The 27,475-nt window shown below is 47.6% G+C and overlaps 1 protein-coding gene across 1 annotated transcript in view; it reads left to right on the plus strand.

Moving 5' to 3' along the window:
• Positions 1-270: 270 nt before the first annotated feature.
• MAN1C1 (mannosidase alpha class 1C member 1) overlaps positions 271-27,475 on the plus strand; it is a 131,690-nt gene continuing 104,485 nt past the window's right edge. Inside the window, exon 1 of the mRNA XM_032622089.1 lies at positions 271-840. Coding sequence (XP_032477980.1) covers positions 301-840 — 540 coding nt within the window. The 5' untranslated portion in view covers positions 271-300. The remainder of the gene's footprint in view (positions 841-27,475) is intronic.

Below are 27,475 nucleotides of genomic sequence, written 5' to 3' on the forward strand. Positions count from 1 at the left end.
CGGAGGGAAGGCTGCGGCGCGCGGTCGACCCCTGCGGGCCCGGGCCCCGAGCCGTGCCGCCTCGCTTGCCCGGGCCCCGCCGAGGCTGCTGCTCCCCCGTCCCGGCGCGGGAGGACTCGCTCCAAACTCCCTGAACTTCAGGAGCAGCCCCCGCAGGGCGAAACTCTCAGGGGCCCCCACCCCGGGCGGCGCCCCTCGACGACCTCCCCTCGCCGAGCCCCCTGCTGACAAGTGCCTGGACTCCCAGGGCCTCAGGGGCCCGGCCGGATCTGACTGTCCCCAGCCCCGTGCCCGGCGAGGATGCTCATGAGGAAAGTGCCCGTTTTCGTCCCGGCCTCCCCGTGGGGGCTGCGGCTGCCGCAGAAGTTCCTCTTCCTTCTCTTCCTCTCCGGCCTCGTCACCCTGTGCTTCGGGGCCCTGTTCCTGCTGCCCAACTCTTCTCGCCTCAAGCGCCTCTTCCTGGCCCCCCGGACCCAGCAGCCCGGCCTGGAGGCAGTGGCCCAAGTCGCCGGCCACCCCCTGACCCGCGAGCAGGAGTCGCCTCCGAACCCGGCCCCCGCGGCTCCAGCCCCGGGTGAGGACGACCCCAGGAGCCAAGCCAGTCCCCGCCGCAGGAAAGGGTGGCTGCGGCGCACCCGCCCCACCGGGCCGCGGGAGGAGGCCACGGCGGCTCGGGCCAGCAGCGCCACGGCCCTCAGACCGCAGGAGGGGAGCATCTCCTCTAGCTTTGACTTCAACGCCTTCCGAAGCCGCCTCCGCCACCCGGTCCTGGGCACTAGGGCCGACAAGAGTAAGGAGCCCCAGAGCCTAGTTCAAAGCCAGCGGGAGAAAATCAAGGAGGTAAGGACTCTTCTACCCGCACAAAAGAAAAGACCCTCTTGTGCTTCCATCCATTTCCCCTGGGCCCAGTCACTCCCGGGCTCCCTGCTCTACTCTAGGTCCTCCAGGCACACTCTGTACCCTCCTCCCTCCTCCCCAACTTCCCACCTTCACTCCTACCTGCACCGTTTTCCACTACCGGGTTTAGTTAATCATCCGCACCCCCGATGGTAGCTGAACCACTGGACCAACTTTCCCCCACCCCCCGACTCTGGTCTTTCCAGTCCAGTCCTCAGCCCAGGTGGGGCCTGCTCCCTCCCTTTGTGGAGATGTTTTAATAAGATTTTTGTGGCGTTGCTAGTTAGGCTTATTAATGGACACCCTTTCTGTTTGAAGGGGCCAAGAGCCATGTTGTTTCTCACTCTGTGTCTTTAAATTGTGACATCTCCCAACCCCCTTTAGGATCTGCTACCTGGAAAGCCAGGATTTGGGGGGTATTTGGTGACCTGCAAGTGTTTTGCAGTCTAGCCAGCAACCTACAAGCCAGAGGATGTTGTGCATTCTTGCTAACTGTTTCTATTGAGCTTTGGAACAACTGCACGTAATTGCGTGTGATGCAAGGAGCAATGATCCCTAAGGCGGTGGTAATGTCACAGAACCTCTGAGGTTATTGGCTTAGTGTAGCAGGTCTTGGACTTGCTCCCTGTAGGGATTGTACCAGAGAGAGGTTAGAAGGATCACTTTGAGTCTGAATCTTAGTCTTAATTTAAGAAACCAAAAGCAAACGCAGCCTCACTGTGGCTTGAAGACAGTTGCCAAGCCACCACTGATAGCTAAATGTTCTGCTCAGTCCCTGTTAGAGCTGCCTACTGTTGGAGCCGCCTGCGCAAGGTTTTTGCCCAGCACTGCAGAGGGGGCTGCAGTGACACCCCCGGGCCACGAGGGGGCTGTGGGCAAGCAGTGGGCCAGGGTCTTCTCCCTAGAAAGGAGAGGGTGCTGCCCCCATCCCCGTGGACCCAGAATGAAAGGACTGCTTCTGCCTGGACTTCTTGGTTTGCTGCCGAGCAGTCAGCAAGTCTGCCCTGATTTCCAGGGAGAGCAGGCAGCAAGAGTCAGGACCTGCCCTGTCAAGACCTGCTCAGAGCCAGTGGAGAGCTTAGCTGTCCTCCTCTCCTTGTCCAGTGTATCCTGTCTCCCAACGCCCACCTCTCCCTACTTATCTCTGCTGTTGTTACTCAGCCTTCTTTGCTAAGCCCTGTGGAGACTCTATCTTAACCAGCAATCACTGGACATTTTGTGATGTCAGTAGAGGAAACCACAAAGACGAGTCCTTGTTTCCCGAGTGCAAGCGCACACTCTGTTTCCAAATTCTTGTTGAAATCCCAAAGGTTAATTGAAGCCTGGAACTTGCAGTCGCTAAGAGAGGGGCATCATTTCTCCCCCACTGTTTAAGGAGCTGTGTTGTTGAATACTCACCTGAACCACCCCAGCTCCCTTTCCTAAAGCTGCCTCTGAAAACATTAACCCTTTCAGACCTCCTTGGAGGGCAGTAACCCGCAGTGAAATTACGTTTAAACTATATGCATGCAGTTTTTCACGGGGTGTAGAGCTGCCGTCAGATCTTTAAAAGGATGCCCCAAAGGATTAAGAGTTACCTACTGCCCTCTTCAAAAGGTGCTTTCTGCATTTGCTTCTAGATATGGGACCCATTTCTGAGAGCCTGCGGTTGGAAGCCATGTGGAAAGGAGGGTGGGCTGTCTAGCGGGGGACCAGGTTCTGCCCCTCAATACAAAGAGAACCTCCCTTGTGGGCAGAGGCTGGGGGTGGTGGGAGGTGTGGAGACTCTTCTTTGCAGGTGGATGTAAAGTAACACAATGGGTGGAGGTCTGTGTTGGTTGCCAGATGTCTGGATCTTTCTATCTGGCATCGCTGTACACCCCTGGTAGTAGCCGGAAGCCTGCTCGTCTATACCTGCAGTTGTTCAGTGAGCCCCCTCTTACTATCTTGAAGACGTTAAGCTCCTCAGAATGGAGGGGACGGGACTATATACACTATTATATTTTGAAGCCCATTTTCTCTTCAGGCTTCTTGAGTTTGGACCTCCCCCGGTCCCCAAACAACCTGAAAAAATGTGGGGCAGAGTGTTTGTTTTAGCTGTTAACACAGAGTTAACTTCCCTGGTGTCCCACCTGATGAGGAATGCAGTTGACAATTGCTGGAGGATGTCTTTATTTCCTTCTCATTTAAATTTCTATCTGTGCCATGCCCATGGGTAGATCATTTTAGAAAAGTGCCTGTTTTCATAAAAGGGACTGTTGCTTTCCTCTCTGGCTTGTTTTTTTTCCGGGCATGGATTGATTAGACCCCAGGAGCAGAGGGACAGCTAGCATCAGATAAAAAGGGCTCTGTTCTTATAAGATGAGGTTTTTAAAGCGAACGTAAACTTCAAGAGAGACTCAGAGAGGGTGATAAATGAGAGAGAATAAAGATTGGACACTTGGGCTCTAGAACAATGAAGCATACTTATGAACATTCTAGTTTGAGAGATGGACATGGGCTCAAGGTCTCTGCTGATAAGATGGGCTGAAGCTGCATGTTCTGGGTGTAGACACATCAGGAAAGAATCTGTCACTAGAACCAACATTTTCTCCTCAGTTCGCAATTTTGGAACCTTGGAGGAGGCAGTGTGGTGGAAAGGGTAACCCGGAGTACATTGATTCGAGTCTCAGCTCAACTGTCTGACTTTGGACAAGCCACCTCCTCTCCTTCCTGGACCTTATTTTTCCTTCTGTAAAATGGAATGAGAGAGGGGGGAAGAGGCTGGTCACAAACTCTTGCTTCCAGACCTGGCCCCTAAGTAGACTGCCAGTCTGGCCAGGGACTCCATAGCAGCTGGGCTTTTCCCAGCTCTGTTTTCGGCATGTCTTAGTTCCATGAAGTAAGGGAAAATGTTGTGTTGTTGTTGATGATGGTGATGGTGTTCACTGTTGTATCCCTAGCACCTAGTCAAGAGTAGATATTCACATAGTTGATTAAGTTAAGTATTCCTCTCACCCAGATTGAACTTTAGAGATGGGATTGAACAGTGACAGATCCTCATCTTGGGATCATGGAGAGTAAAGGGATTGGTGAGAATGAGAAACGGCTTGCTAGCAGCCTTTCCTTTCAGATCTGATGATTATATAGGAAATTATTGTTATAATTATTTTAGGGGACCTTGGTCATAGGTGGGTTTCTCTTCAAGTTCAATAGACTTTTCTCACACATGACAAGAGTTGGGAGTGAATAGCTTGTCAGGGTTACATCCCAGTGAAAGGTTTCGCACTATGTTGTGTCCTACTAATGATGGTTGGTTGCTGATCTGGAGCACCTCAGTTGTCCCTTCAGGGAAGGGAGCTTTTGTTAAAGGGAATTGGGCAGAGTAGGGCTGTGAGAACATAGCACTGGAGTGGGGCTGCCCCTAGCCCATAGGAAGAATGTGGATTGAATTTTACCCCCATCCCCGTCCCCTCTGCCCAGTGCCCTTATGCACCACTGTATGTGGCAGTCGCCCTGAGTGTCCAACCTGTGTTCAAGTCCTTGCCATGCCATCAACCCTGGTCTCAGGGGAAAATTCCTGTTTATCACTGGGCCTCAGTTTTCATGGTAAAATGAAGAGACTGGCATTTAGGGGAGCCTTTTCTCTCCCTCGCTCCCACCTGTTTACTCTTTTGTTTATGGATCTGCCCAAGCACCTAGAATAGGATATGACACTTAGTTGGAGCCCAGATACTTAGTTGGAGCCCACAGTGGCTACAGGAAAGATCTATAAACTAACAGTTAAGGTTACCGGTGGCAGAAGCTGGGTCTTCTTCCTGAGGGTACATGGAATTCTAAGAGTCGTAGAGTAGGGGCCACAGCAAGGTTTGGGGGCTTGGCTCTGTGACCCAAAAAGCCTTTTAGAAGTTGCAGTAATTTTCCAAGTGCAAGTCTAACTTAAAGGGACTGGAGAGGTGGCAGCCGTTTGTAAAATCTTTCATGTCTGGATAGCAGGCATCTGGAGGATGCCCGAATCACCCTGGAGTCTCTGAGACTTGGCAGGGAGTGCCCCAGCTCTTGCCTTCCATGTCTGCTGTGTTAAGCCTCCAGGATATTGCTCGTCGTGATATGTGACTATGTCTGAATAAGTCATCTTGGCAAATGATCTTTGCTCCCCATTAATGGGCTGGTTCGTTAGTCATGTGTGGTTTCTCTGTGTATCTGATTTATCACTGCTAGTCCCAGGGACAGGTAGAAAAATTAAAAGGCTTTGTGTTCTTTGTAGCATGTGAATCTGAGGCTGTGAGATGTTCAGGATAATTAATATTAGGAACACCTCAGATTTAAATAGCTTTCCTTCGAAGAGCTCTGTTTCAGTTGAAAATCCACTGAAGATTTTTCGCCCTTGTCCTTCAGTTTCTCTCTTGTCCTGCTCTATGATACATTTAATATAGACGGGAAGATTGCCCTATAGTAACCAGACAGGTCCGTTGGGAGACCCTTACATCATAAGCCCAGCTATACACTTCATTCTTCTTCCTTAGAACTGAGCACTGCAAGTAGACCAAAGCTCAGACCTTGTCCCCACCAGGTGTGTGACTTAACGCCCACAGGTTGGGTGGATCTCTGCTTTCACTGTTAGCTGCACCATGATTTTAGGGACTTGGTGCAGGCATTCCAAGAGCAATTGCTTCTCAGGCCTCACATCCTTAACTCTGTCTTGAGTGTTAGCTTTAGAAACAAATAGTACAATGACTTTTAAAAGTCAGCTGCTTATTTCACACTGTAGTTAGCAGGGCGGGTAAGAACATAGATTACCCTGCAGTTTTCAGAGTGACTGATTTACATCTGAGCTCAAGAAATGCCTTTTCTCTAGCTCTTCCCGAAGACTGATCCATTACTCCACCAAAAAATAAATATTGTGATATATATCAGGCATACTTTGCTCAAAGGACTTACATCTTTTCTCTTACTGAAGAAAATAAATCAGGCTCGCAGATTGGAAAGCCCCATGCAGGGAAGCTGTTTGGTAATCTAGGTGGGCAACGAGCCTGTAGGTACTGTCTCTGGCAAGGGGAAGGTGCCTGAGTCTGCTTCCTAAGTCAAGTCTGCACTAAGGGAGGTGATGGAGACTTCAGGAAATTCTCTCGCTGCCTTGCTTTCTTTAGCCAGGTCAGGAAAGACATAACAACGGTATTATGGACAGGATTCAGGAGAGCATAATGGGCATTTATTACATTAACTTTAAAAGAGGGGCCATACTTGGAGCAGGGATGAATGTCATGAACCAAGGATTATTATTATTCCAGTTCTGTGCATCTGCAGTCCAAAAAGACCAGGCTCATTCGAATAAGCTCTGGTTCTTGATTCCCCACTAACCTGGGGCCAAGGCCTTACGCACAAGTATTTGCATAATTTGGGGAAAACAACAGACTTTTTAAGCTCTGTGTTGTCATGGCAGATGATGGTAAGAAAAAAACTGGAGATTCCTTAAGGACTTCTGAGGACTCAAGGACCTCAATCCCACTCCCCTTCCCTCTTTCACCCCCACTAGGCTCTGGGGGCTAGTTAATAGCCAAGGCAGTATGGTTTTGTTTCTCTTAAATGCAGGGTGTGGCTGAGATCGCTGTCAGACCTGTTTTTTGGTGTCTCCATCCCCAAAGAGAACTGAAGCCACGGAGACCATAGCTGCCATCTGTGGCCTCAGTGTGGTGGTCCAGTTGTAGGTATTTCTGCCCTTGAGAAGGCTGTTTTCTAAGATTTGGGTTGAGGGCTCTCCAAACTCAATAGGCAGGTGGTCAGAACAGCTCTTACTCACAAGGGGGTCTGAGTATGTCTCTTAACTCTGAATTTTCATTAATTAAAGCTAAGACTAGGGAGGTTGTCCGTCTATTTTAGTGCAGTACCAGAGTGGTAACTTTTACAGAAGAGACTTGGGCGTATTGATTAGTGTCCTAAATAGATAAGCAATAATTACGCTTTCACCTGGCATGCTCTGGGAGTCAGTTGCTCTACAGGCGAAACTTCTAGGCAAATACCTTTCACTAAATAACAACCATTTTCAGTGGCTGAATAATAGTATATTCTTCTCCCCTCGTTCCACCTCTGCCATGACTTGGGGTCACCATAAAATCCACTGTGCAATACAGCATGTCCCATAGCGCGTGATGAGTCGTTTAGGTAACACTGCCGGCCCCTCAATGACTGTGTTTTGTGTTCTCATCTTATTTTTTTTTACAATGACCCTGTGATGCAGGTGCTATCTATTTATTTCAGTATAACTTACAGATAGGGAAATGCACAGATCTTAAATACAAAGTTTGCTCGATTGCAGAAAACCGTATAAACCACACCCCTACGAAGATATAGAACATTCCCATCATCTGAGAAAGTTCCCTCTGCTCCTTCCCAAGCAGTCTCCCATCATCCACCCCCAACCACTGTTTTGATTTGTTGCCAGAGATTAGTTTCACCTGTTCTAGAACTTCAACTAAATGGAGTAGTACAATATATGCCATTCTGCTCAAAGCTTCTTTCACTGAGGCTAATGTTTTTGAAATTCATTCATGTTGTGTGTATCAGTGTTTCATTCCTTTTCATTGTTGAGATATATTCTGTTGTATGAATATCCCACAATTTGTTTATCCATTCACCTGTGGTTGGACTTTTTGGTTGTTTCCAGTGTTTGGCTATCAAGCTGTAATGAACATTTTATGCACCATTCTTTATGTAGGTATATTTTCATTTCTTTTGTGTCAATATCTAGGAGTATAATTGCTGGCTCATAGAGTAAATGTATGTTTAACTTTATAAGAAACTGGAAACACTTTTCCCAAGTAGTTAGACCCACCAGCAAAGTGTTGAGAGTTCTGCATTTCCATCAACACTTGGTATTGTCCACATTTTTAGGTTTAGCTATGATATTTGATGTGTAGTGATATTTAATTGTGGTGTTTTTAAAAAAATATTTATTCATTCATTCATTCATTTATTTTGGCTGGGCTGGGTCTTAGTTGCGGCATGCCGGATCTTCATTGTGGCGTGCAGGATCTTTAGTTGTGGCATGAGGACTTCTTAGTTGCGACATGCGTGCAGGATCTAGTTCCCTGACCAGGGATCGAACCCAGAACCCCTGCATTGGGAACGTAGAGTCTTAACCACTGGACCACCATGGAAGTCCCTTAATTGTGTGTGTGTGGTTTTTTAAAATTAATTAATTAATTTTTAGTTTTGGCTGTGTTGGGTCTTCGTTGCTGCATGCAGGCTTTCTCTAGTTGTGGCAAGCAGGGGCTACTCTTCGTTGTGGTGCATGGGCTTCTCTTGTTGTGGAGCATGGGCTCTAGGTGCGTGGGCTTCAGTAGTTGTGGCACACAGGCTCAGTAGTTGTGGCATGCAGGCTCAGTAGTTGTGGTGCACAGACTTAGTTGCTCTGCGGCATGTGGGATCTTCCTGGACCAGGGCTTGAACCCGTGTCCCCTGCATTGGCAGGCAGCTTCTTAACCACTGTGCCACCAGGGAAGTCCCCTTAGTTGTGGTTTTAATTTTTGTTTCCCTTTTAACTATTGATATTGAACATCTTTTCATATGTTTATCTGCCATTTCTTTATCTTTCTTTTAAGTCTGTGTTCAGACCTTTTGCCCCCCTTTTTTAAATTAAAAAAAAATTGAGTGTTTATTATCTTATTGAATTTTAGAAATCCTTTGCTCATTTTGGATATGTCCTTTGTCAGATGTATATACTCATGCTCTATGGTTTGTCTTTTCATTTTCTTAATAGTGTCAGTCAAAAAGCAGAAGTTTTAAATTTTGATGAAGTCCAGTGTATCAATGTTTTCTTTTATGGTTAGTGCTTTTGTGTGTACTTTAAAAAAAGAATTCTTTGTCTACCCCAAGGTCATGAAGATGGTATCCTTTTAATTCCAGAAGCTTTATCATTTTAGTTTTTACACATTTAGGTCTCTCATCTGCTTCAAATTAATTTTTGTATATGGTGTGAGGTAGGGGTTGAGGTTCTTTATTTTCATTTAAATATCCAGTTGTTTAGCACCATTTGTTGAAAAAGCTTTCTTTTCCCCATTGAATTGCTTTGATGCCATGTTAGCTTAATTTACTATATGTATGTAGCTGTATTTCTGGACACTTCTGTTCTATTGATTTGTCTTTATGCCAATTCATACTATCTCTTTTTAGTGTAATTATTAGTATGAGTGTGAGCTAACCGTGTTTTTAGAGTTCTCATTCATTTTTTTGTATCATTAATTTTTTATTTTTTTAATTAAAAAAATTTTATTGGAGTATAGTTGATTTTCAATGTTGTATTACTGTCAGGTGTACAGCAAAGTGAATCAGTTATACATATACATATTTCCACTCTTTTTTTAGATTCTTTTCCCATATAGGCCATTATAGAGTATGGAGTAGAGTTCCCTGTGCTATGCAGTAGGTCCTTATTAGTTATCTATTTTGTATATAGTAGTGTGTATATGTTAATCCCAATCTCCCAATTTATCTGCCCCCCCACACCTTATCCCCTGATAAGCATAAGTTTGTTTTCTAGATCTGTGACTCTACTCCTGTTTTGTAAATAAGTTCATTTGTACCCTTTTTTTAGATTCCACATATAAGTGATATCATATGATATTTGTCTTTCTGTGTCTGACTTCACTTAGTATGACAATCTCTAGGTCCATGCATGTTGCTGCAAATGGCATTATTTTGTTCTTTTTTATGGCTGAGTAATAAGCCAACCATCTTGCTATTTGTTTCCTGGGGTTTTTTGGGTTTTGGGGGTTTTTTAAAGTTTTTTATTGAAGTATAGTTGATTTACAATGTTGTGTTAGTTTCAGGTGTACAGCAAAGTGATTCAGGTATATATATATATATATATATATATATATATATATATATATATATATAAAACCTTTTTCACATTCTTTTCCATTATAGGTTATTATAAGATATTGAATACAGTTCCCTGTGCTATACAGTAGGTCCTTGTTTCAATTCATACTGACTTGATGCTGGGGCTTTATAGTAAGTCTTAAAAACAGGTAGCATGACTTCTCCAACTTTGAACTTCTTTTTCAAAATGGCTTTAGTTATTATAAGTCCTTTGCATTTCTGCCTACATTTGAGAATAAGCATGTCAGTTTCTATGAAAAATCCTGCTGGGATTCTGATTGGATTTACCTTGAACCTATAAATTGAATTCCTCTGAACATTTCTTTTAGTGCAGGTCTACTGGTGACAAATGCTTGCAGCTTTTGTTTTCTGAAAGTGTCTCTATTTTGCCCTCCTTTTAAAAGGGTATTTTTGCTTGATATGGAATTTTAAGTTGACTTTTCCTCACTTTCTTTACATGAAAGACCCATTGTCTTGTAACTTGCGTTGTTTCTGTTAAGAGATTAGAGTATATTCCCCTGCACGTAATGTCTTTCCCTTCCCATTGGATGCTATTAAGATTCTCTCTTTATTTTTAAGTCATTTGATTATGCTGTGCCTAAATGTGGATGTGATTGTTTATCCTTCTTGGGGCTTGTTGAGATTCTTGTGTCTATAGGTTGATATTTTTCTTCAAGTTTGGAAAAATTTTGGCCCATATTTTTCCTACCCTAATCTGTCTTTCTTTTAGAACTCAACTTACATATAAGTTAATTTGCTTGATATTTTCCTAGAAGTCACTAAGTCTGTGTTCATTTTCTTTTCAGTCTTTATCTCTGTGCTTTGGTGTGGATAATTTACATTAACCCATCTTCAATTTCACTGAACTTTTCTTCTGTAATATCTAATCTGTTGTTAAGCCCACCCAGTGAATTTTTAATTTTCAGGTATTTTTTTACTTCTAGAATTTCCATTTGGGCCTTTTTCATTGTTTTGGGCTCTCCAATGTTTCACATCTGTTCACGCATTGTTTCCAGATTTTCTTTTAAGTCCTAAGGCGTATTTGTAATAGCTTTCCAAAAAGTCTTTTTTTGCCAACATCTTTGTCATCATCATTGGGTCTGTCCCTGTTGACTGTTTTCTCTGTGGTTATGGGTCACATTTTCCTACAACTTCATGTAACACTAGTCATTTGTAAAAATGTTATGCCAAACATTGTGAATGCTGCCTTTTTGAGATTCTAGATTCATCTGCTTTTAAGCACTTTTTCTCCCCTCTTTCTGTTAGGCTGTCAGCTGTCACTTCTTTTGGCTGTCAGGATACCTGCCTCTGGCTGCTTTATTCGCTACTCTTCCTATTTTGCTATTTTCTAACCTGCAGATGGCTAGGAAACCATTCAATCTAGCTTGTTAGCATTATATATAAAGTACAAATAAGTAGACCTTGAGTAAGTCTCTGAAGACTCCTGAATCAAGTGCACAAACTTTACTGTGTATATTTTGGTATAGATTAGATATTTAAAGATTCCTATTTATTTTTGGTAATTGGTATTGGATGCATGAAATATAATTTTTTGTTGAAACTATATCCTGAATAGATACAGTAATTCTCAAAGGGTATCTAATTTCTGGTTGATGTCATCTTAAACTATTTGTGCATTTTTTGCTCATCTGCTTTTAGGTGTTAGAAGAAATATGTGCTGATATCTGTGATGTTCCAGCAGTCTCCATTAGTGCGGCTTTCAGGATTTTTTAATCTGTCAAATATTTTCTCTGGTCTCCCTACCTTAAGTGTAATGATTACTTTTTAAAACTTTGTTTGTAAATCCCCACATTGAAAAAAAAAAAACTATTTGTATAGTCCAAATTGCTGATTACTGGTCAGACGGAAGCTAAATATATACGGCTGAAGGATTTCCAAGGACTCTTCTGTGGGATCTGATCTCCTATCTTCCCCTCACTCAGGAAAGTTCAGTACGAAGTAAATGTAGTGTTTCATTGCAAAGGCTACCTTTAATTTCACTTGTGTCACTTGGAGTGGGTGGGAGTGTTGAATTAAATTTACAAATCTCTTATTTAAGATCCCTCTCCCCCATTTTCATTCCTGGAATGAGCTTTTAAGAGGTTAAACCTAAACTTTGCCAAGTAAATGCTGATCTCCTGGGAAGACATTTTGGCACCTTTTTTGTTTTTCTGTACTTGTGTTCTTGACGTAAATCAGCAAATCTTCCTCCTTTCCAACTCTCCCAGAAGCCATTCTCCATGTCTGTCACATACCTTACAGAGCTCTGGAGTAGCCTTGGTTTTTAATTATTAGGATCAGTGGGAAAAGAAGACTTGCGTTTCTTGCTTTCAGAACTGGACCTTTTAGAGAACAACCGATAAGTATAATCAATTTTGCTCCTTTAGAGTATAAGGAAACCCTTTATAGAGAAAGGTTCATGTTTTGACAGAAAAATAGCTCAGTTTAGAGACTTCTCTAGCAGTGTCAGATACAGGCCTTTTGGGGTGTGTGACTACACAAAGGGCAGAGACTTCACACTTCCGTAGTCTCAGAGGTGGTCTTGTGTAACAGCCACCCTATAATCATGGAGGGAGCTCTGTGTCTGATTATTGATCCTTGAGTAACTAAGAATGGTAGCAGAGTGGTGTCCATCCAGATGGGACTGAGGGAGACAAACAACATTAGACATTTTCTGTGATTAGGCACTGGATTCGATTAAGGCATAATTAGATTCTCTGTGCTCTGAGTAAAGGGCTCTTAAACTTGGCCCAGTGGGAGCAGAATTCTGGTTTGTCAGCCCTGGAATTGAAGTTTTCTTGCATGTTAGAGAAGAGGTTTCTGACTCTCTGGCCCCTGTACCATCCATTGTCTTTTAAATTCTCCCAGGGAGAATTTCCAGGGGGCCTGCTTAGAGGGCAGTGGGGCCTGGACTGGGCTAATACCTATCCCCTCGTGGACAGATCAGATCAGAGATTCCTTGTGTGTATTCTTAGTAGAGCCCTAGCATCCCGTTAAGAGTTTAGCTGATCCCCACAACAGCCTTGTGGCGAACACGGCATGGACCATAATCCCATTTTATAGCTCAGATAATGCACACCCTGCAAAGGCAGTGACCAACTCCAGGCCCCGCCAATTTAAATTGTGATGCACTGACTCAGACCTCCTCTCCTGACTCTTTGGTTGACGTTCTTTCTATTATGTTCTCTGAGGGCTCAAGGGTGACAATTTAGAAGAAGAGTTTTCACTTTGGGATGAAATAACGTAGAAATTGTCATAGTCTTGGTAGACCTTCAAAAGAACTGGTCTCATGAATCTTTAGAACAGGGATTCTAACCTTGAGTGCAGTCTGGAATCACCTGGGGGAACTTAGTAACTACTGATGCCTGAGTTCCTATCCCAGAGGTTCTGACTTAATTGGTCAGGAGTACAGCCCAGCGTTGGGATTCTTAAACACTTCCCAGATGATTCTCATGTACAGCTATGCTTTAGAACTCGCCTGTTGTAGTTTCCTCTTCACCGAAGCTGTATCTCCTTTCTGTCTATATTTCCCTTTTACCCACTTTTGGAAGAGGTTGGAAATTTTCTTTATTTATTAAGACCTAGACCAGGATCAGGTAAGAAAAAAAAAAATGAGCTAGAGAAAAGACTCAGTTAAAACAGTTTTCCAGTGTTAAGAACATATAATGTTAACATCAAGAGAAGTCATACGTTTATTAAAAGTTTAAGAAAAAAATCTTGGAAACACTATCTATTGAGCCTCAGTTATACACTGAAAGCTATGTGAGCTAAAGGAAAAGTAGAGATGAGTCTCTGGCTTTAAGAAATTTTATAGCTTGATAGCGTCATGTGTCAGAATCACTTCCCACTACATACGGATGCATGGAGGAAGGGAAGCATTGGTTAGCTGCATAAATATTTGCCTGTCCCACTTAGATTTTGGGGGGGGAAGCAGGCAGAACATAAACATCTGGAATGAAAATATTTGCTTGTTCAGAAGTTGATTTCCCAAAAGGCCATCAACCTCCCTCCTATGGCTGCCTCTGCCCCTTTCCAGTTAACAGTAGCCTTTCACATTGCTGCTTGGGCCCTAAAATCAAGTAACAGATGCTCAGGCAACAGATATTGAAGAAGTGAAAGAATTGAACCCCGTCCCAGGTGTTCAGACTCAGGGCAGCAACGCTGCAATTTCATAGCATCACTGCCTTGCCAGGTGCTGGATGTTACTGAACCTGAGCATTGCTGTTCTGGGTGGATCAGATCAAATCTACCCAGGCCACCTCCGCGTGGAAGCTGCAGGAGGTGAGACTGTGCCATAGATGAGTGTGAGTATCCTTCCCACGGCTTAGTGATGGTACCCCCCGCCCCCGAGAGCTCTGTTTCCATGCAAGAAACCTTTGAATTCTCAACCTGTGTCAAGTTGCAATCTTTCGTCAGTCTGCCCCAACTATTTCTGGCAAACTGTTTGGCTGACATGGCATATAGAACAAGTCCTATTCATGCCAAACTCATTTCATTCCAGCTTCAAGCAATGGACATTTAGTGTAGGAGCATTAATGGAGAGGCAGACTTCAGAGAAGAAATTTCCTTCTGTTGCTAAATCTTATGTTAAACCATGCTTACTCAGAGCCCTCTGGCTGCAGGAAACAGTGACAAGGGTGGAGCTTGGCAGATGGCTGTAGCTGTGGCTTCCTGGAGGCCTGTGCGGGGAGACGGTTGTTTGTATATTGGTTTTCATCTATGTATTGGTCTTATTTTCATCTTCCTGAGGTGCCCAGATGCCATGGTGATAGATTGGTTGGAAACGACTCATTTATCAGGGTTCCGTGGGGGACGTAGTTTTCTTTCTCGTGTGCAGTAGAGTCTAAAACGTTTAATTAGATGCTGAGGCATTTCTGCATGGGTCCCTCTCTTCCGGCCCTCCCAGGTGGATGCCATTCCTTAGTTTGGAGAGGGTCTGGGGCTTTCCTGGGCCCAACTTCCTCTCCCTTCATTTTCTCTTGATACCATCCTCAGTCCTCCCTCCTTTTAGCTGCTGTTTTTTCCCCGTCATTTGTGTTCTAGAAACCACCTTCATGTGACTGCTGGAGTTGCAGAGCAGATTCGTGTTGGAAATCTAGCTGTCAGACAGGTCCAAACCAGACCTTACGAAATAACGTAGTTGAGCTGATACGCAGCGAGAGGAGTATTAACTACTTGCGTGTGTGTTTTCTTCCGGCTCAGCTTTTCCGGAGAGCTCACCTTGTTCTTACCGCCTGCCAGGCGATGCCCTAGATGCTGAGGAAGCAAAGATGAGGCTTCTGTCTCCTGAGTACCACATCTAGGCAGGGTGCGACAGGTGTGTGTGTGTACGTAATTGTAGCACCATGGAGGTGCCCAAATCAAGGGGTGAACAAAGGGCTGGGAGTCACATCAACTTGAGGTGAGCTTGGGGGAGAGGTTGGTGTTTCAGGCAAATGTGGAGAATACCAGGCGTAGTGGGCTTCTCGGAGAGCAAGAGGCTCCATGTGCTGCATCTGGTGGGGGGGTGTTCCAGGTGTGGATGTGGAAGGTGAAGTTTGGAATGGCCAAGGTTTCTACCTGGGGTCAATGGGGACATCAGGAAATGGGGACAGTGAGAAATCCTGGGAGGGGGAGATGAGTTGAATTCCAGACACAATAAAAATGATATGCCTTTGAAATCCAGGTGGTTGGAAATACTGGTTTGGGACTGTTTGGGGTGATGGCACAGGAGATGCAGATTTAGAATGGAGTGCTGGGGGCTGAAGACTTGAGCGCAAAGCCATTCGAGGAAAGCCTGGACAGAGAGGCGCAGGGGTCAGAGCCTTCAGGAGCATAAGTGTTTTAGAGAAGGAACGGAGATTTGGGGAGCAGATAGAGGCAGGTGGCCGAGGGACCAAGAGAGCTTCCTTTTTCCTTTCACCAATGGTTCTGCCACGCCTGGCTGCCCGCTGAGCCCTGTACGCAGCTCCTGGGCTGATGTGGGCTTGCAGCCCGGTGCCCTCTCCTGAGCGGCCTGCCTTTAGTTTCCTCTCTTCTTCAACCACCTCCTGGCTTCAGAGCACTGCCTTCACTGGTCACAGACCCCTCGGCTTTCCTTCCTTGCTGGCATAGAAGATTAGAGAGTCTGTCTCTCCCCTTTGTCTTCTGATTGTATATCAGGGCCTCTGCTAAAAAGAGCCGGTGTTCTGAGCTGTCTGCTCTTTGATTTCCAATTGAGAGCCCAAGAGCCAACCTGAGGACGGTGTGTGACTCTTTCCCGGCCTGATGCTGAGTGAGCTCAGCCTTGTAGCAGAACATGGGGAGCCCTTCCTTCATCTCCTTTCTAGAAATAGGGTGTGTGCATCCTCCGGCCTGACCACACACTAAAGATGTGTGGCCAAAAGATTCACAGGCCAGCTCCTTCCTCAGCGAAGGAGGAGGCCACGTGTTGGGGGAGGGGGCACGGTTTAATCTTCACTGCTGTGGAGGAAAGGAAGACATTGTGGAGTGGTGACAATGCATTTTGTCTTTTCCTTGTGACCGTAAGCGGTGACCAGATCCCACCACGTTCTTCTCAGCTTGTGGCCAGCATCTCTGCTCCAATGGGAGTGTTCTCTTGAAACGAAGCCCCTGACCACTAAAGGGAGGGTCATTTGGCAAAGTCCCTGCTGAAACTGCCATCTAAGGCATGTCTAAGTGGCATTCTCACCCAGGCCACCCTTCCAGACTTTCTCCTGAGAGCTGAGCCCCACCAGTGCTGCATAAGGTACCCTGTGTCCTGGCCTCAGCCTGGTATTGAAAATAGGCTGGACCATACGTCTAGAAGAAATCCTGAAAGCGCTGGTTCAGAGCAGTCCCTGTCTGGTTGTAACCTGGTAGTCCTGGCTTTTTCCGCCTTGGCCAAATCATTCTGACTTTTCCTATGGTGGTTTGAGCATCTTACAGTCTGAATATTTAGGTCTGCTCATCCTCCTGGGATAACAGGTGCGACGCGGCCAGTGCTGGTTAATGCAGGTTTATAGTTACCGTCGCAGGGCTGAAAGGTGTGTGATGTCTTTCTCCCTCATGGTCACCGTGTTTTCAACAGCAGCCTGGGTTGGGTTGTTCAGCCTCCTCAGAGAGGCTCTGAAAGCTGAAGTGAGTTCCTGTTCCTTCATCTGTGCCTGTCCTCATAGAGTGTTTATGTTGGTTGTAGCAGCCCCACCAGCTAAGGTGAAAGTGTCCAACTCCCTGACTCTGTGCACATTGGCAGTGCTGCCCCCTGGGGGGCCCAAGCCAGCACCCCCTCTCCAGTCCTGGAGCTCCAGAGACCCCAAAGTCTTAGCAAGGCTGCAGAGGCTGCTCGGGGCACCAAGGAACTGCACGCACTGCTCTGTGAGGTGGTGACTGTTTTTTTTAATTACAGGTAGAATACGCATAACATTTATCTTTTTCTTTTTTAATGTTGAGCCTTCTTTTAATTAATTAATTAATTTATTTTAATTTTTGGCTGTGTTGGGTCTTCGTTTCTGCGCGAGGGCTTTCTCTGGTTGTGGCAAGCGGGGGCCACTCTTCATCGCGGTGCGCGGGCCTCTCACCGCTGCGGCCTCTCTTGTTGCGGAGCACAGGCTCCACACGCGCAGGCTCAGTAGTTGTGGCTCACGGGCCCAGTTGCTCCGCGGCATGTGGGATCCTCCCAGACCAGGGCCCGAACCCGCGTCCCCTGCATTGGCAGGCACACTCTCAACCACTGCGCCACCAGGGAAGCCCACATTTATCGTTTTAACCGTTTTAAAGCGTACAATTCCGAAGCATTATGTGCATTCGCAGTGTCGTGTGATCATCACCACTATCTCATTCTGGAACTTTTTCATCCCCCCAAGTGGAAACCCTATACCCACTGAGCAGCCATGTCCCATCTCCCACCCCCACCTCAGCCCCTGGCAACCACCAATCTGCTTTCTGTTTCTATGCATTTTTCTATTCTGGATCTTTTACATAAATGGAATCATACAATATGTGGCCTTTTTGATGTTTTCAAGGCTCTTCCATGTTGTAGCATGTGTCAATTTTATTTCTTTTTCCGTCTCAATAATACCCCATTGAATGGATGTACCGCATATTGTTTATCCATTCCCCTGTTCCTGGCCATTTGGGATACTCCTACCTTTCGGCTATTATGAATAATGCTGCTGTGAACATTCATGCCCTCTTTTGTGGGTGGACATATGTCTTCAATCCTTTTAAGAGTGGAATACTGGGTATATGATAATTCTATGTTTAACGTATTGAGGAATCGCCAGTTTTCCACAGCAGAAAACTGTGGAAATGTTTATGTTCTCATCAGCAGTATGAGGGGAGGTGGTGACTTCTGGAGCCAAGTGTGCCAGCCCCTCTGGCGTAAACCAAAGTAGTTATCTGGGGTGAGCCTCAGTGTAGGGGAGCTGGGACCAGGGGCATCAGAAGTGAGCAAGGAGGGGCCGCAGGGCCTGGGAACTCGGACAGAGTTCACAAGTGCAGCTGGGCAGGCCAGGGCCTGGCCCTCAGTGGTGGTTGAGCCTCTCCAGTGTGGTGGACGCGTGTGATGGGGAGTGTACAGGGCAGTGCCGTGGGCAGTGGAAGGGCCACATGGTGGGCTCAGGAGGGCTGATCCAGCTGGTGTCTGTGAGTGGAAAGTGTTAGACCCTGAGCCTGGGATGGTGGCAGAGGGTGTCCTCACCTCAGGGAGGACAGGTTACAAGTAGAACAAGGAGGCAGGCCCAAGCCCAGCTCATAGATTAGGCTGACGGCGGGGAGGTGAGGGTGGCAGGAAAGGAGTGCTGTGATGGGGGAAAGGGGCACTTCCCTGGGCTCCAGTGTGGAGGTGCTATCTCTTACCCTGAAGCAATGCTGCTCTCCTAAGGCAGAGCCATCTGGGGTTGAGTTCTGAATCAAGCATGTGAAGTGAATCACATGCGGTCAAAACTATTCTTGAAAACTTCTCATTGCCAGGACCCAGGCCCTTGGAAACTCAAAAGGCAAAATTTAGCCTCTCTTGTTTGCTTTCCAGTGGTGGCTTCTCTTTCTTTGAAACATGGAGGCCAAGGTCTAGTTTGAGTGGGAAGGAGTAATGGAGAGAATAAGGAGGTTGGGGGAGGGGTGGCAGGTAGGTAGAATTGAATATTTGAGGCCTTCTGGCTGCTGTACCGACTGGCTTAGGACCCTAGGGTAGGTGTGCGTCCAGGGAGGACCAGAAAGGCCAACTTCAGAGCCTCTGGGGCTGGGGAGGTGTTGCAGGGCTGTACTCTCACCCTTGCTGTACCAGCTCCTGGAGAGACTTGGAGTCAGGCCGCCATAAACCCACAGCAGCCCCAGTGGGCACAAACAGAGTTGGGGTGGCCCCTTCTACATAGCCACGCTCTGGGAGCCCAGGCTGCATCTGGCAGAGGTCCCCTTAGGGGTACATGGGCCAAGCCAGTGCCACCTTATAAACAGTGTTATAGTTTATCAGCATTACAGTTTAGTAGTGGTGCTTCTACATCCGCTGCCTCCTTGAAGCACTTGGTAATCAGGAAGCATATTCCCCATGTACAAATTGAGGTTTAGAAAAAGAATGGTTTTCGAATTTCCATGATTAGGAAGAGACAGAACTAGGACACCCACCTGGGACTTCTGGCTCTAGATTTCAGCATTCTTTTTAGTTTGTTCTTCTTAGGGAAGCTGTCTGATACTGGTGCTAATCTTTTCCTGTACTCTCTTTGGTAGAACAGATGATAGTCTAGGGGTCATGGGGTTCTGGGGAAGGATCAGGGTGGTGTTTGGTTCTCATGCAGGTAGCTCTCCCTCTCTTCAGGCTCTCGTCAAGAGTGAGATGGATCTGTTTTCCCTGCCTCTGCCAAGGCCATCCTGGCCCCCCAGCTCTGTGCCCCATCTTTGTAGGCCCCTTTCTGGGCAGCAGCCTCTCAAAGAGACAGCCCTCATCTAAAGCTGAGATTCTGGGGTCAAGCCTCAATTCTGACGAGGCAGAGTTAGCATCTCTGGCTGCAGCCTCAGCTTTCAGCAAATGGTAAACTCTACTTGAGGGCAACATTCAATTATGAAAATCTATTTCTCTTGCCACATTCAGAAAGTCTCCTAATGTGCCTTTGTGCACTCACAAATTTAGTGACACATCACTAAATGTGTATGTGGTTGCCATGGAAATGTCTCTCTTCTAACATGGCATTCCAAGAGCAAAGAGAAGGGAAGTTTTCTTTGTAAAGAGAAAAGCAGAGCAGAACTTGGCTAATTGTCATCATACGAATCCCCACTGTCGTTCTTCCCTGACTACCAGTCTCCGGCTTGCTGTCAACGACATAATGGTGGAAACCCAATCAGCCCGCTGCGTTTCTTTGGGAATTTCACGAGCACTGTTCTTAACCTTTACGCCAAGCGTGCACCAGGAAGGACCCCAGGACTCTTGATTTGAGCTTTCACCTAGCTTAGAAATGGTACCTTCCTGCACCGCCTAGCACTCGCCACTCGTAAGCACTTGAGTCTCAGGAGGGCTCTTGGCACCAGTTTCTTTGCAGAACGTGCAGGCCGAGCAGGTCTTCTGAAGGTGCTTTGTGTTTTCCACCAGAGACTCTGAGCTTCAGGTTTTGTCGTTGTGACCAATGCACCGTACAATGACGTACAGAGCACGCTAGTACTAAGGCACCTTTTGAATGTCAGAAATCCCAGGTATTCTCCTAGCAGCGGTGTGAATCCACAGAGTGTGGGGAGAAATGGAGAAGGAGACCTAAGAGAGACCTAAGTCTGGCTGATGCCTTCCTGTCTCTCTGGCTCACCCTGACCCTGTTCTCACCTCTGTCCTGCAGACTTTATCTTGACCGAGCCTCTCTGCGGCCAAAGAAGTCCTCATATTTCTGGACTTTACCAGCAGCTTCTGAGGGGATCCTTGGTCCATATTAGCTGAGCCTTTGATTGCACCTGCTTTCCCAGTCTTGGGGCTGGGTAGCTGTTCTTAATGGTTCGGAAGTTCAAGCTGTTGGCCTTTTTGCTGTTATGGTTTGCCAGTGGTGAGCTCTGAGATGGGAACCTCTGCCTCTTGCCCTGAATACCTGCCTAGGAACCTGGCTGTTCTTTCCATTCTCAGCTGCTCCGTATTTCTCTGCAGGACCCCTTGTCCTGTGAGGCTCTGCTGTCATTTCCCAAGCAGGAGATGCTTTCAGGGCTTCAGAGGCCATCTGCCCACACACGTGTTTCTGTTCCTGGCATCAAGTACACATGCGGCTTCTGGGCTGGAGGGACCAAGAGAGCTGGACTCCCTGCCTCCAAGGGGACCTCAGGGTTCCTGGGGTTCTGAGAGCCTGCCTGATGCTCTTCTACAGCTGCCCTGCCTCTGATGGAAGGATCTGGCTCCTGTCCAGCGTCACAGGGTGAACCAAGAGGTTGAGCACATTCCAGCCTTGTTGCTTTTCATGTTGAAAATGCCAGGGTGCTCCATCTTGCCCATAACTGTACTGGCTCCTAAGAAGACCTTTAGCCACTGGCCATGCTGAGTTGCCAAAGTGATGGGACAGAACCAGCTTCTGACTCAAAAAGCAGAGGGTATAAATGCTGGCAGCCCCCGTGTACACAGATCTGCAATCCCCAATGCAGTCGGGGTCCTGTGAGTCTCCAGTTACCCTGGGCATGAGGCAGGTCTTTCCTGCCACAAGACAGATTGTCCTTTTTGCTTTTATAAATCAGGTCCTCAGCGTTGTTTCTTACCCAACATTTATTTCTCCTACCCTCAAGGGATGGATGAGGAGGTATCTGGTTCATTGCTGAGCTGTGACCTTGGTAAACACGTGTAAGTTTGACCAAGAGCTGAAGGCTCTAATGAGAAACTCTGTAGGAGTTTGGAGCCTTTTGTTGACAAATCAGTGCCTGGTGCTTACCATGCCACGGCCTCTAAGAGACTGGTCAGCCTCTGCGGCAACCACGGCTCCAGGCTGCTTCCTTGTAGTTGCTTCTGAGCTCATTTGGGGGCCTGTATTGGGAGTTCCTGAGAGAGACCGGGTCAGCCATTGTCCCCTTGACTCTGTGGCCTCTCTATGGCTTAACTAAGTCTCCCCTCCAGCAAGGGACAGGGGCTTCTAACCATAGGACACTCTCTTTGAGACAACACAGAACTTATCTCTGACATATCACATCCTGAGTTCTCTTCCTGCCATTTTAGACTCGTATCTCTACCACATTTGGATGTATAAATGGCTGTTAGGAGAGCTGGCTGCCCTTTTTTGCCATTGGCTTGTGCAAGTAAATATCAACTTAGTCCTTACAGAATAAAAATAAAGGAGGCTTGGTTGTCTCCCTAATCCACAAACCCTGTAATTCTCACCTGGAAAACCTGGCTCTCCTATTTCAAATCAGTTTTAGGACAAAGGCTAAAGGAAGGCTTTATTGCTCTTATGGGAGCTTATTTTTTCATTTGTCCGTTTAGTAAATAATCACCCCTCCAAGGACAACTGGAGGGGATTGGCTCGGCAGAAAGGGAGTATATGACCACAGTAAGAGTCAGGGAGGGAAGCTTGGTTCTGGAGAGATTTCCACCTGCTGGACACTTGGAATGAGGTCCACCGACTAACAAGCAAACATTCTAGAAATCAATCGATGCTGAGACTCAGGGGCAGCCACCGCTGAGTTCTGGAGTGCCAACTGGAAACCCTCTCCCGGCCTTTCTTCTGTCCCAGAGGGGATGTGCAGACCCACCCTTGCCGAGACTCCTGTTGTAACCAGGCCCAGCTGGGCAGAAAGACGAACTGCCCAGCTTGAGAGGCGAGTGTGGGCTCTTGGTTGCTCTGGCCCGGGGCCCTGAGCTTGTTTGGCTCCTCAGCTGTACTTTAAGCCTCTGTCCCAGCTCACGGTCTTGTTCTGGGGCTGGGAGGGTTGCTCCTGGCTGCTTGTTGCCCTGCAAGTAGTTGGAGTGGGACAGATTCCTGTCCCCACTCTGCCCTTGTCATCTGTGAGCAGCTTCCCAGCAGGTAGGAAGAGTACCCCACGCCCAGCCCTGTGGCCGGGACCCTTCAGCGTCAGGCAGTGTCCGTCTTTTCAGTGTCTGCGGGGCCGTGACCCAAGTTGAGAGAAACACCATTTCTTCAAGGAAGATGCTCTCTGCAGGGAGAGGCTAATGTGTGTTCCTCTGACTCTTGTCACTGAACAGGTCACACAGAATTAACCTGCTCATCCTTTAACCACAGGCAGGTCCCTGGCCGGGGCCTGAGGTCAGCTGTCAGAAGGAAGGAAGGATGTTCCCCATGGGGGAATCTGTACTTTGCGGGGAATAGGAGGCCTATCCCAGGTGTCCTCCCACTCCTGGGTTGTGGGATTTAGAAAAGCGATTAAGTCTTGTTCCATCTGAAGCATGTCAGCACCAGGACCCATGTCAGGGCCACCCTGCTACCTGCCGGCGGTGGCAGAGGCTGGCCTGGGCAGGGATTGCTGAGTGCTCTGGGGACCCAGAGGGCCTGTCCCACTTCCCAGCAATGACCACCCAGAGCCAAGTGCTTTATTCTTCCCAATGAGCCCCTTCATAGCAGCTCCTGACCCCTAAGAGTCTGCCCGGCTGACCCTGAGGCCTCCAGTCCCTTCCCGAGGACACGGGAGATGCTCTGCTCCCGGCTCAGCGCTGAGGAGCCTGTGCCCCTTGTGGGGGCTGGAAGGCCTGTGCGGTTCCCATCGAGGCCCCCCGACTTCTGCCTCACGACCGCTGCCGCCTTCCGGGTTGCTGTTGGGAAACAAAGGGCTTCTCTGAGTGGCCCTGGGACTCTTGCGAGCCCTCCTTTGCTGCCAAAGAAGTTTGCTCAGTGCAGCGGAATCGCGTCCTCCTGGAAAGTGAGACTCTGCTAATGTGTTCTCAAGTTCCGTTCCAGCTGGCATCCGCCATTCCCGCTCCACGGGCTGGAAGGCCCCCAGCACCCGGCTCAGGCACGGGGCTGAGCCACTGGCAGCACTTGGCACGAGGCTGTTTAGCAAAGACCAAAGCCTGCTGCCGGCCTCAAGTCAGGCCATCTTTTCCTCTGGCTCAGTGGGTCTTGCAAGCTGGGACCAGAGCCTCACAAGGCACTATCGTGAGGGTGCTTTGTCCCAAAGAGAGCTTGGGTGTCCTCCTACCAACATGCAAGATGAACAGGGGGCCTTAAACAAGGTACTTAACCACTGCCCCAGTTTGCTTTTCTGGGCAATGGAACCATCCTCAGGGTTGGAGTCTGCATCGAGTGCTTGGCCAAGTTCCTGGCACAAAATAGGTGCTTAATCAATATTAGCTTCTATTGTAATGTCTCTGCTGAGACCCCTGAAAATTCCCCATCACTGCTGGTCATAAGCCCCAGCTCTGCAAGGGGCTTATAGGAAACCATCTTTTTGTGCTGTGATGTGCCTACTCTGTGTGGCCCATTCAGATGCCTTCTTATTAGATGTCCTGTCACCCTGCCCTGGATGAGGTCCTCTGGCTTCTCAGGTAAGGAGCCCCACAGACTCCCTGATTTTCCTGAACCCTCTTGGATCCAGTAGGTGTCAATGTCCTGAGCTGAGGGGCCATGTCAGAGTGGCTATTGGTCCTTCAGCTGCTTTCCCCAGAACTGGGCTGTTGTGGCTGCCCTCAGCTTCCCTCTAGTCTGGCTCCTGGGGGAAATTTGCTGAGTGGCCCAGCTCTTTTCTAGGGGACAGGGGGTGAGGCATGTTTGGGAGGACAGTATTGGGGGACTGCTCTGTCTATGAAACTTGCTATCTATCTATTCCAGTGCTTTTCAACTGGGGTAACATTTGGCAATGTCTGGAGACATTTTTAGATGTCACAACTGGGGATGCTGTTAGCATCCAGTGGGTAGAGGCCAGGGATGCTGATAAACATTGACATTATACAAGACAGCCTCCCACGAAAAAGAATTATCCAGCCCAAAACGTCAGTAGTGCCAAGGTGGAAAAACTCTGATCTGTTTCCGGCTGGACAGAGAGGGACTTCGGCAACTCTGAGGATTGTAGAGCAACAGCATCCAGGTAGATGAGCCTGAGTCCTTCATCCCTTCCTATCCCCCAGTCCAAGAACCTAGAATCACTTTTCTCTTACTGATGTGCTGTGCAACTGTGGACAAATTGAACCCTCTGAGCCTTAGTTTTTATTCCTGAACGCAGGGGTACTGGGGGTTGCCTTTCCAGATGAAGATCTGTCAAAGACTTCAAATCTGGAGTAGAGATTGTTGTCTTAGGGGACCCCAGGCTGCTGTACTGATTCATGAGGCACCTGACTCCTTCCAGAGGGCAAGGCTTTGTAAAAGGAAAGCTGTTCTGACTTATATTTTGAAGGGACTGCTGAGTCGGATCCAGGCTCTGAGTTAAGGAAGCGCCATCCCAAGGGGTGGGTGGGTGCTCACCCCCGAACTCTCCCAGGTCCCAGGACTGTGCCGTTGCCAAAGCAGTTTTTCTCTCCTCCAAATAATTGTCCTTTTTTTTTATGCTTAGCGAGCTTCTGCTTTAATCTGTGTGTGGCCGCATTGGGAAGCCTGACTTGACGGCAGATGCCGTGGGATGTAATCTTCTCACGTTTAGGCTGTAAATTTCTCCGTGGTTCCAGAGTGCTGTGGAGTTCACCCGAACATGTGCTGTCCTCTGATAATTGAAGTGGCTTAAAACAAAGCAAGGCCTATTGGTTTGAAATAAACCATCTTGTGAGCTAGCCTATTTTAAAGTGAAAAGAAAACTTAGAGCGTATCTCTGATTGAGGGCTCCAACCTGTCTCATCCCCAAAGGTCATGGATTAAGGAATTGATTTACTCTGTGATCTTGAGCAAGCCTTTTGACTTCTCCAGGTCCGAGTTTCATCTCTGAAAGGTGGGGCCCAAACTAGGTCTCTGAGTCTCCTTCCTGCCGCAGCCTCTCTCTCAGGTCCTGGATTTCGTGGCACTTAGGGCGGGAACGTGTGGTTGATTACTCCTCCTCCAGGGCTAAAATTGCCCCTTCTGAAAGGTGACACCAAGCTGTAGAAATGACCGTCTCTCCTCGCTTCATAGTTACGATTCTCAGACATTCTCAAAATACCAGATGACAGGGCTTCCCTGGGGGCGCAGTGGTTGAAAGTCCGCCTGCCGATGCAGGGGACACGGGTTTGTGCCCCTGTCTGGGAAGATCCCATATGCCGTGGAGCGGCTGGGCCCGTGAGCCATGGCCGCTGAGCCTGTGCGTCCGGAGCCTGTGCTCCGCAATGGGAGAGGCCACAACAGTGAGAGGCCCGCGTACCGCAAAACAAAAAAAAAAAAACAAAAAAAAAACCAGATGACAGGTTTAGTTACACAGAACTGGCCGACACTCGTAGTTTAAATCTCTCTTCTTGGCTCCAAGGGAGTGAGCGGAGTTTGGTGAATAACGAGTGGAAAACTCTTCTCTGGTCTGTCCCCGGCCCTTGGGCAGGAGATGATGGATGTGTGGGGCAGAGGGAGGCTGGTTAGAAGGCAGCAGGCAATGTTCCGCCCAACATTGCTCTTCAACTCCTGGTTTCTCGCCTTGGCTCTGTTGTCAGCCTCAGATCAGGGGTACTGACTTCCATGTCTATTGGTTGAAATCTCTTCCTTTTTAAAACCCTCTGGAAAATGCCAATTGTCCTTCAGGGACTTGTGCCAGGAGTTACTAGGACGACATAAAGAAATTCACTCTTACCAAAACCTCAATTCTCCTGTTGCAGTTTGACCTGAAGAAAAACATCTTATCCTTGAACCTCTTCCTCTTCCTCTTCCTCTTCTGGGGGCGGGAGGTGGCGTGGGGTGGGGTGTCTCCAGTAGGCTACAAAGCCGATGTGGGTTGTAGGTTGGAATGATCGTGTCCTTTTATTTTATTTGTTTATTTATTTATTTTTTGCGGTATGCGGGCCTCTCACTGTTTTGGCCTCTCCCGTCGCGGAGCACAGGCTCCGGACACATAGGCTCAGTGGCCATGGCTCACGGGCCTAGCCACTTTGTGGCATGTGGGATCCTCCCAGACCAGGACACGAACCCGTGTCCCCTGCATTCGCAGGCGGACTCTCAACCACTGCGCCACCAGGGAAGCCCCCTTATTTGTTTATTTTTTAAAGATTTAATTTTATTTTTGGCTGCATCAGGTCTTTGTTCCTGTGCGCAGGCATTCTCTAGTTGCGGCGAGCGGGGGCTACTCTTCATTGCGGTGCACGGGCTTCTCATCCAGGTGGCTTCTCTTGTTGTGGAGCACGGGCTCTAAGCACGTGGGCTTCAGTAGTTGTGGTACGTGGGCTCAGTAGTTGTGGCTCGCAGGCTCAGTAACTGTGGCTTGCGGGCTCTAGAGCACAGGCTCAGTAGTTGTGGCGCACAGGCTTAGTTGCTCCGCGGCATGTGGGATCTTCCCGGACCAGGGCTCGAACCCGTGTTCCCTGCATTGGCGGGCGGATTCTCATCCACTGCGCCACCAGGGAAGTGCCAATCATGTCCTTTTAAAAGACATCATTTCATGCTACAGCTACAGGTACATCTGGCACCTCCTCCAGGACAAGCTACTTGGAGGTTTTAGTAGTGCTTTGCCAAAGTGTTAGCAGAAACGCTTTCCTCAGTTCTGTAGGTCAACTTCATATTTGGAATAAATAAGCCTGTGTGTTAAATTCCTTCTGGGTCTCTACCTCATGCAGGTAGTTCCATGTGTGTTTCTCTGCTGTATGTCAGGCTGTGCTTATGTTTGCTTAATTGCAATGGTTCATTTGAAAGGTGCTGTTAGAAGTGGAAAATGAAAGAAGACACTTGTTTGGTCCTGACCACACTGGCATCTTGCTGTTTAGGTTCATTGATCAGGGAGA

This window comes from Phocoena sinus, chromosome 1 (genome assembly GCF_008692025.1).
Source record: "Phocoena sinus isolate mPhoSin1 chromosome 1, mPhoSin1.pri, whole genome shotgun sequence".
Lineage (NCBI taxonomy): Eukaryota > Metazoa > Chordata > Mammalia > Artiodactyla > Phocoenidae > Phocoena > Phocoena sinus.